We start from the raw sequence: 9,423 nt of genomic DNA, 5'->3' as shown, positions 1-9,423 counted from the left end.
CGTCAGCGCCCCTCCGCCTCCTCTCGGGGGCACGGCAAGAAACACTGGGCCCCCCCGGCGGCTGGAGGAGCTGGACCGCATCCCGCAGCCCCAGGGCCGGAGGAGTTCGCTCCCCCCGCCCCGGCCCCGGCCCCAGAGGAGATCTGTGCCCCCGCTGACTGGGGTGGGATGGGGGGGACCCTGCTTGCACCCTCCGCCCCTTGTGCACGCCGTGGGGGGGCTGGGACCCCGGGGAGAGTCGGGGCTCGGTCAGGGTCTAGCTCCGGCCCCAGGGAAAATATGAATCCAACCACCCCAAGGATGGAGGTGGGAAGATTCGGGGGCCGCCCCGAAGTGCCCTGGAGGGTGGGGGGGACAGATCTGGGCTGGGGGGGCTGCGTGGTGCGTCCCCCCCCCACGCCTGGCCCGCGGCTGTAACGAGCCTTGGGGGAGGGGGGTTGCCCGGGGGGCCGGGCTAGTTCAAGGGTGGGCCCTGGCAGGGGCTGTCGGGGGTGGGGGGACCCCTGGGGATGGTGGGGGGGGCAGGGACTCGGGGGCTATGGGGGAGGGGCGCTGGGCGGGTCTGGGCCAGGTCAGTGTAGACGGGACCCCCCCGGCCCTTCCTCCCGGGGGCGCTGGGCGGCCCCTCCCGCACAGGAGCTGGGGGGGGCAGGAACAGACCCCCCCCGTCCCCAGCCCTGAGGGGGCGGGGCCTAGCGGGGGGAGGCGGAAGCGGGGCTGCCCCGGCTAAGATGGCGGCGGGGGGCGGCTCCCGGAAGTGACGTTGGCTCCTCCCAGCCGGGCCCCAGCATGGTGGAGAAGAAGGTGTCAGGTAGTGGGGGGGGGCAGGGAGCGAAGCCCCCGGGCGGGGTTGGGGGGCGGGAGCGGGGGGGTCAGGGCGGGGTTCGTGGGGGGCAGGGCAGGCGGCAGTGGCGGGAGCAGGGGGGTAAGGGCGGGGTTCGTGGGGGGGCGCGGTGGGGGTCAGGGGGGTCAGGGTGGGGTTCGTGGGGGCACGGTGGGGGACGGGGGGGCAGCAGTGGCGGGAGCAGGGGGGTCAGGGCGGGGTTCGTGGGGGGGCGCAGTGGGGGGCAGGGGGATAGGGTAGGGTTCGTGGGGGGCAGGGCGGACGGCAGTGGCGGGAGCAGGGGGTCAGGGTGGGGTTCGTGGGGGGGCGGTGGGGGGCGGGAGCGGGGGGTCAGGGCGGGGTTCGTGGGGGGGCGTGGTGGGGGGCAGGGCAGGTTCGTGGGGGGCGCGGTGGGGGGCAGGGGGGCAGGGCGGGGTTCGTGGGGGCACGGTGGGGGGCAGGGCAGGGTTCGTGGGGGGGCGGTGGGGGGCAGGGCGGGTGACAGTGGCAGGAGCAGGGGGTCAGGGTGGGGTTCGTGCGGGGGCACGGTGGGGGAACAGCGGGGGCAGGGCACACACGTGGCCAGTGGGGGGCTGATTCTCACCCATGGCTCCCCCCCCCCCAGTGCGGTCCCAGGACCCGGGCCAGCGGCGCATCCTGGACCGGGCCACCCGTCAGCGCCGCCTGAACCGCCAGCTGGAGGCGCTGGAGAACGACAACTTCCAGGACGACCCCCACGCCAATCTGCCCCAGCTGGTGAAACGCCTGCCCCAGTTCGACGACGACGCCGAGACAGGTGCGCCCGGGGCCCCCCAGTGCTGCCAGGAGGCCTGGGTTCTCGCCCCGGCTCTGGGAAGGGAGTGGAGGCTAGTGGTTAGAGCGGGGGTGGGGGCTGCTGTGGGGGATAGATTGTAGGGCTTGCGACCTGGGGACGGGGCCCACAATGGTATCCTGGGGGGCCGGACCACAGAGGGTGGGGGGCTCACTCTCTGAGGGGGTCTCTGTTTCTCTGCCCCGGGCGTGGGGGTCTCTCTGACCCAGTGGTTCTCAACCTAATTATGAATATGGGGCCAGGCCCCAGGGACCCCGTGCCCATGGGGCCGGGCGTCAGCCCCGCCCTCGCCCCACCGGGCAGCTGGGAACCCGGCCCCCCGCCCCGCGGCTGGGCCGCAGCGGTGTGCGTGGCAGGTTCGAATGGCGGCTCTGCCCCCCCAGGGAAGAAGAAGAAGAAGACCCGGGGAGATCACTTCAAACTCCGCTTCCGGAAAAACTTCCAGGCGCTGCTGGAGGAGCAGGTTCAGCCGGCCCTGGGGCGCGTGTGGGGGGAGCTGGGTGGCCCCCAGAGGGGTGTGTGTGTGGGGGGGCCGTGTCACGGACTCACAAGGACTCGTGCTTTTTCTTGGCCCCATGCGGTCCACGGGGGGAACCCCCTTCAGTGCAACAGTCCTTCTGGGAGGTCCACTCGCTCCCGGGGTTCAGCCCCTCTGCCTCCTGGACCCACACCTCTCCGAGCCTTAGCCCGCCTGTCTCTTGCCATGGGCCCCCTCAGGGAGACCACTTAGATTCATAGATACTAAGGTCAGAAGGGACCATTCTGATCATCTAGTCCGACCTCCTGCACAGCGCAGGCCACAGAATGTCACCCACCCACTCCTATGAAAAACCTCACCCATGTCTGAGCTATTGAAGTCCTCAAATCATGGTTTAAAGACTTCAAGGAGCAGAGAAGCCTCCCTCAAGTCACCCGTGCCCCATGCTACAGAGGAAGGCGAAAAACCTCCAGGGCCTCTCCAATCTGCCCTGGAGGAAAATTCCTTCCCGACCCCAAATATGGCAATCAGCTAAACCCTGAGCATATGGGCAAGATTCACCAGCCAGATACCCAGGAAAGAATTTTCTATAGTAACTCAGATCCCACCCATCTAATATCCCATCTCAGGGGATTTGGCCTATTTACCCTGAATATTTAAAGATCAATTACTTACCAAAATCCCATTATCCCATCATACCATCCCCTCCATAAACTTACGAGTTTAATCTTAAAGCCAGATGGATCTTTTGCCCCCACTGCTTCCCTTGGAAGGCTATTCCAAAACTTCACTCCTCTGATGGTTAGAAACCTTCGTCTGATTTCAAGTCTAAACTTCCTGGTGGCCACTTTATACCCATTTGTTCTTGTGTCCACATTGGTGCTGAGCTTAAATAATTCCTCTCCCTCTCCTGTATTTATCCCTCTGATATATTTATAGAGAGCAATCCTATCTCCCCTCAACCTTCTTTTAGTTAGGCTAAACAAGCCAAGCTCCTTGAGTCTCCTTTCATAAGACAAGTTTTCCATTCCTCGGATCATCCTAGTAGCCCTTCTCTGTACCTGCTCCAGTTTGAATTCATCCTTTTTAAACATGGGAGACCAGAACTGCACACAGTATTCCAGGTGAGGTCTCACCAGTGCCTTGTATAACGGTACTAAAACCTCCTTATCCCTACTGGAAATGCCTCTCCTGATGCATCCCAAAACCGCATTAGCTTTTTTCACAGCCATATCACATTGGCAGCTCATAGTCATCCTATGATCAACCAATACTCCAAGGTCCTTCTCCTCTTCCGTTACTTCTAATTGATGCGTCCCCAACTTATAGCTAAAATTCTTGTTATTAATCCCTAAATGCATAACCTTACACTTCTCACTATTAAATTTCATCCTATTACTATTACTCCAGTTTACAAGGTAATCCAGATCCTCCTGTATAATATCCCGATCCTTCTCCGAATTGGCAATACCTCCCAGCTTTGTATCATCTGCAAACTTTATTAGCACACTCCCACTTTTTGTGCCAAGGTCAGTAATAAAAAGGTTAAATAAGATTGGTCCCAAAACCGATCCCTGAGGAACTCCACTGGTAACCTCCCTCCAGCCTGACAGTTCGCCTTTCAGTAGGACCCGTTGCAGTCTCCCCTTTAAGCAATTCCTTATCCACCTTTTGATGTTCATATTGATCCCATCTTCTCCAATTTAACTAATAATTCCCCATGTGGCACGGTATCAAATGCCTTACTGAAATCTAGGTAAATTAGATCTACTGCATTTCCTTTATCTAAAAAATCTGTTACCTTTTCAAAAAAGGAGATCAGATTGGTTTGGCACGATCTACCTTTTGTAAAACCATGTTGTATTTTGTCCCATTTACCATTGACTTCAATGTCCTTAACTAATTTCTCCTTCAAAATTTTTTCCAGGACCTTGCATACTACAGATGTCAAACTAACTGGCCTGTAGTTAACCTGATCACTTTTTTTTCCTTTCTTAAAAATAGGAACTATGTTAGCAATTCTCCAATCATTCGGTACTACTCCTGAGTTTACAGATTCATTAAAAATTCTTGCTAATGGGCTTGCAATTTCAGGTGCCAATTCCTTTAATATTGTTGGATGAAGATTATCTGGGCCCCCCGATTTAGTCCCATTAAGCTGTTTCAGTTTCGCTTCTACCTCAGATATGGTAATATCTACCTCTATATCCTCCTTCCCATTTGTCATGCTACCATTATCCCCAAGATCCTCTTTAGCCTTATTAAAGACTGAGGCAAAGTATTTGTTTAGATATTGGGCCACTTGCTCCGGACCCCGGGGGCCTCCACCCCCAGAGGGAATAATGGTGCCCCCCTGTCGATCTCTCCACCTCCAGAGGGAATAATGCCCCCCCACCCCTCGATCTCTCCACCCTCAGAGGGAATAATGGTGCCCCCCTGTGGATCTTTTCACCCCAGAGGGCCCCCGGTCCCCTCTTCTGTCCTCTGGCCCCTCTGGCTGGAACTGGCTGGTCCGGTCACCGGGAATCCAGTCTCCAGGCCAGTCACAGAATCCTAGAAGATCAGGGTTGGAAGGGACCTCGGGAGGCGTCTAGTGCAACCCCCTGCTCAAAGCAGAATCAACCCCAACTAAATCACCCCAGCCAGGGCTTTGTCAAGCCGGGCCTTATACACCTCTGAGGAAGGAGATTCCACCACCTCCCTAGGGAACCCATTCCAGCACTTCACCACCCTCCTAGTGAAATAGTGTTTCCTAATATCCAACCTAGACCTTCCCCACTGCAACTTGAGACCATTACTCCTCGTTCCGTCATCTGCCACCACTGAGAACAGTCTGGATCCATCCTCTTTGGAACCCCCTTTCAGGTAGTTGAAAGCAGCTATCAAATCCCCCCTCATTCTTCTCTTCTGCAGACTAAACAATCCCAGTTCCCTCAGCCTCTCCTCATAAGTCATGTGCCCCAGCCCCCTAATCATTTTTGTTGCCCTCCGCTGGACGATTTCCAATTTTTCCACATCCTTGTAGTGTGGGGCCCAAAACTGGACACAGTACTCCAGATGAGTCCTCACCAGTGTCGAATAGAGGGGAACGATCACGTCTCTTGATCTGCTGGCAATGCCCCTACTTATACAGCCCAAAATGTCATTGGCCTTCTGGGCAACAAGGGCCCACTGTTGACTCCTATCCAGCTTCTCATCCACTGTAACCCCTAGGTCCTTTTCTGCAGAACTGCTGCCGAGCCATTCGGTCCCTAGGCTGTAGCGGTGCCTGGGATTGTTCCGTCCGAAGTGCAGGACTCTGCACTTGTCCTTGTTGAACCTCATCAGATTTCTTTTGGCCCAATCCTCTAATTTGTCTAGGGCCCTCTGTATCCTATCCCTGCCCTCCAGTGTATCTACCTCTCTTCCCAGTTTAGTGTCATCTGTGAACTTGCCGAGGGTGCAATCCCCACCATCCTCCAGATCATTAATGAAGATATTGAACAAAACCAGCCCGAGGATCAACCCTTGGGGCCCTCCGCTTGATACCGGCTGCCAACTAGACATGGAGCCATTCATCACTCCCCGTTGAGCTGACAATCTAGCTAACTTTCTATCGACCTTATAGTCCATTCATCCAGCCCATAGTTCTTTAACTTGCTGGCAAGAATGCTGTGGGAGACCGTGTCAAAAGCTTTGCTAAAGTCAAGGAAGAATACGTCCACTGCTTTCCCCTCATCCACAGAGCCAGTTATCTCGTCATAGAAGGCAATTAGATTAGTCAGGCATGACTTGCCCTTGGTGAATCCATGCTGACTGTTCCTGATCACTTTCCTCTCCTCTAAGTGCTTCAGAATTGATTCCTTGAGGACCTGCTCCAGGATTTTTCCAGGGACTGAGGTGAGGCTGACTGGGCTGTAGCTCCCAGGATCCTCCTTCTTCACTTTTTTAAAGATGGGCACTACATTAGCCTTTTTCCAGTCGTCTGGGATCTCCCCCGATTGTCATGAGTTTTCAAAGATAATGGCCAATGGCTCTGCAATCACATCCGCCAACTCCTTTAGCACTCTCAGATGCAGCGCATCCGGCCCCAGGGACTTGTGCTCGTCCAGCTTTTCTAAATAGTCCCAAACCACTTCTTTCTCCACAGAGGGCTGGTCACCTCCCCGTGCTGTGCTGCCCAGTGCAGCAGTCTGGGAGCTGACCTAGTTCGTGAAGCCAGAGGCAAAAAAAGCATCGAGTACATTAGCTTTTTCCACATCCTCTGTCACGAGGTTGCCTCCCTCGTTCAGTAAGGGGCCCACACTTTCCTTGACTTTCTTCTTGTTGCTAACACACCTGAAGAAACCCTCCTTGTTACTCTTAACATCTCTTGCTAGCTGAAACTCCAGGTGAGATTTGTCCTTCCTGATTTCACTCCTGCATGCCCGAGCAATATTTTTATACTCCCCCCTGGTCTCTGGTCACCGGGGTCTCCAGGCCGGTCGCCTGGTCACCAGGGTCTCCAGGCCAGTCTCTGACCCTCTGTAACAACATACAGCCTCTCCCACCACCCTGTTACACCAGCAACACCCAGGGAAACTGAGTCCCACACTCTCTGCAAGCAAACCATTGAAAACAACAAGAAAACCCCCTGCTTTGTCACGGGGTGTCTGGCCCAGCCCCACAGGGAGTGTGTGTGTGGGTTGGGGGGCGTCCGGCCTGGCCTGGACTGTGTGTTTGTGGGGCAGGGAGGTCTGGGTGGAGCGTGAGCTGGAGTAAGGGTGTGCTGGGGACAGGATGTAGGTGGAGGTGTGGAGGGCTGGTGGGGGCTGTGGGGTGGGGCGGTGTGGTGAAGTGAAGGCACAGGGGGGCCAGTGCAGGCTGTGGGGCAGAGGTGTATCCAGGAGCTGTGGGGCAGGGGCCATGGGGCAGAGATGGGGGGGGGGCTAGCAGGGGCTGTGGGGAGGGGCTATGGGGCAGAGGTGTGGGGGGTGGGCAGGGGATGTGGGGCCGAGGTGTGGGGGCCACCAGGGTCTGTGGGGTGGAGGCGTGCAGGGACAGCAGTGGCATGGGGGGGCCACAGGGGTCTGTGGAGGGCCGGCGGGGACTCACGCTCTCCCTGCCCCCCAGAACCTGAGCACCAGCGAGGGCCCCAATTACCTGACGGCCTGCGCGACCCCCTCCAGCCTGCCCCAGCGCCACTTCTGCGCCGTCTGCGGCCTCCCGTCCCACTACACCTGCGTCAGCTGCGGGGCGCGGTACTGCTGCGTGCGGTGTCTGGGCACCCACCAGGAGACCCGGTGAGCCCCCCCCAGCTGCTGACCCCGGGGAGACCCGGTGATCCCCCCCCAGGGCACTCCCCCGGGACCCCCCAGCCACTGACCCTGGGGAGACCCGGTGATCCCCCCCCAGGGCACTCCCCCGGGACCTCCCAGCCACTGACCCCGGGGAGACCCGGTGATCCCCCCCCAGGGCACTCCCCCGGGACCTCCCAGCCACTGACCCCGGGGAGACCCGGTGATCCCCCCCCAGGGCACTCCCCCGGGACCCCCCAGCCACTGACCCTGGGGAGACCCAGTGAGCCCCCCCCGGTCCCCCCCAGCCGCTGACCCCGGGGAGACCCAGTGAGCCCCCCCCCAGGGCACTCCCCCGGGACCCCCCAGCCACTGACCCTGGGGAGACCCAGTGAGCCCCCCCGGCCCCCCCCCAGCCGCTGACCCCGGGGAGACCCAGTGAGCCCCCCCAGGGCACTCCCCCGGGACCTCCCAGCCACTGACCCCGGGGAGACCCGGTGATCCCCCCCCAGGGCACTCCCCCGGGACCTCCCAGCCACTGACCCCGGGGAGACCCGGTGATCCCCCCCCAGGGCACTCCCCCGGGACCCCCCCAGCCACTGACCCTGGGGAGACCCAGTGAGCCCCCCCCGGTCCCCCCCAGCCGCTGACCCCGGGGAGACCCAGTGAGCCCCCCCCAGGGCACTCCCCCGGGACCCCCCAGCCACTGACCCTGGGGAGACCCAGTGAGCCCCCCCGGCCCCCCCCCAGCCGCTGACCCCGGGGAGACCCAGTGAGCCCCCCCAGGGCACTCCCCCGGGACCCCCCAGCCACTGACCCCGGGGAGACCCGGTGAGCCTCCCCCGGGACCCCCCAGGGGCCCCCCTAGGGGCCTCCCCAGCCACTGACCCTGGGGAGACCCGGTGAGCCCCCCCCAGGGCACTCCCCCGGGACCCCCCAGCCACTGACCCTGGGGAGACCCAGTGAGCCCCCCCCCGGGCACCCCCAGCCGCTGACCCCAGGAAGACCTGGTGAGTCCCCGCCGGGACCCCCCAGCCGCTGACCCCAGGGAGACCCAGTGAGGCCCCCCCCAGCCGCTGACCCCGGGGCGACCCAGTGAGCCTCCCCCAGGACCCCCCTGGGGACCCCCCAGCCGCTGACCCCAGGGAGACCCGGTGAGTCCCCCCCCCAGCCACTAACCCCGGGGAGATCCGGTGAGTCCCTGCCAGGACCCCCCAGCCGATGACCCCAGTGAGGCCCCCCCCCAGGGGACCCCCCAGCCGCTGACCCCAGGGAGACCCAGTGAGGGCCCCCCCCCAGCCGCTGACTTCCGGGAGACCTGGTGAGCCCTCCCCAGGGCACTCCCCAGGGAACCCCCCCAGCCGCTGACCCCAGGGAGACCCAATGAGGCCCCCCCCAGCCGCTGACCCTGGGGCGACCCAGTGAGCCCCCCCCAGGGCACCCCCCAGCCGCTGACCCTGGGGAGACCCGGTGAGCCCTTCCCAGGGCACCCCCCAGCTGCTGACCCCGGGGAGACCCGCTGAGCCCCCCCCAGCCGCTGACCCCAGGGAGACCCGCTGAGCCTCCCCGGGACCTCCCAGCTGCTGACCCCGGGGAGACCAGGGAAGTCCCTCACAGCTCCAGGGAGGCACCTGGGCTGGGGAGGGGGTTGCCAGGCAGTGGGGTCCAAGAGAGAGGTTTTGGGGGGCTCTCGGATAATGCTACTTCTTGCCCTAGGCCGAGCCCCATTCCCTCTGGTCTCTCTGCTGCCCCCACCCCATCCTGGGGGTGCCTCGGCCGACGGCCCCATCTTACCCCGCCCCCCAATCTGTCTCTCTTTGCAGGTGCCTGAAGTGGACAGTTTAGCTCTGCCCGGGATCCTGGATCTTCACCCCAACCTTTGGGGACCCTGATCGTGCTGCCCTGGGAGGAGGCTGATCCTGTGGCGCCCCTGATCCTGCTGTTCTGGGGGGGCCTGATACTGCTGCCTGAGGGGGGGGCTGATCCTGGGGGGCCCAGGGCCTGAGCTGCCCTAGACCTGCTTGTCAATAAACAC

The 9,423-nt window shown here is 61.3% G+C and overlaps 3 protein-coding genes across 53 annotated transcripts in view; 2 read left to right on the top strand and 1 right to left on the bottom strand.

Moving 5' to 3' along the window:
* The window catches only part of LOC119849376 (zinc finger protein 420-like), a 3,142,523-nt gene that overhangs the window by 566,652 nt on the left and 2,566,448 nt on the right, over positions 1–9,423 (bottom strand). The window lies entirely within an intron of this gene.
* The window catches only part of LOC119849403 (zinc finger protein 501-like), a 1,099,011-nt gene that overhangs the window by 678,231 nt on the left and 411,357 nt on the right, over positions 1–9,423 (top strand). The gene's annotated exons all lie outside the window — the stretch shown is intronic.
* Positions 654–9,399, top strand: ZNHIT1 (zinc finger HIT-type containing 1). 2 transcript variants are annotated; one of them, XM_038386526.2, is made up of 5 exons: positions 654–811; positions 1,449–1,619; positions 2,039–2,118; positions 7,225–7,394; positions 9,212–9,399. In XM_038386526.2, exons 1-5 carry the CDS (start codon positions 790–792, stop codon positions 9,231–9,233), a joined length of 465 nt encoding a protein of 154 aa, XP_038242454.1. In that variant the 5' UTR covers positions 654–789; the 3' UTR covers positions 9,234–9,399. The 2 variants fall into 2 exon arrangements, with proteins under 2 accessions (XP_038242454.1, XP_038242455.1); XM_038386527.2 differs by lacking the exon at positions 2,039–2,118.

Source organism: Dermochelys coriacea, chromosome 28 (assembly GCF_009764565.3).
Source record: "Dermochelys coriacea isolate rDerCor1 chromosome 28, rDerCor1.pri.v4, whole genome shotgun sequence".
Taxonomy (NCBI): Eukaryota; Metazoa; Chordata; order Testudines; family Dermochelyidae; genus Dermochelys; species Dermochelys coriacea.
Note: the sequence above shows the minus strand (reverse complement) of the source record. Positions and strands in the feature narration are given on the sequence as shown.

Coding starts and splice junctions, on each gene's coding strand:
- ZNHIT1 (XM_038386526.2), top strand. CDS start 790: ATGGTGGAGAAGAAGGTGTCAG. Junction 812..1,448: donor GGTGGAGAAGAAGGTGTCAG/GTAGTGGGGGGG, acceptor CCCCCCCCCCAG/TGCGGTCCCAGGACCCGGGC. Junction 2,119..7,224: donor AGGCGCTGCTGGAGGAGCAG/GTTCAGCCGGCC, acceptor CCTGCCCCCCAG/AACCTGAGCACCAGCGAGGG.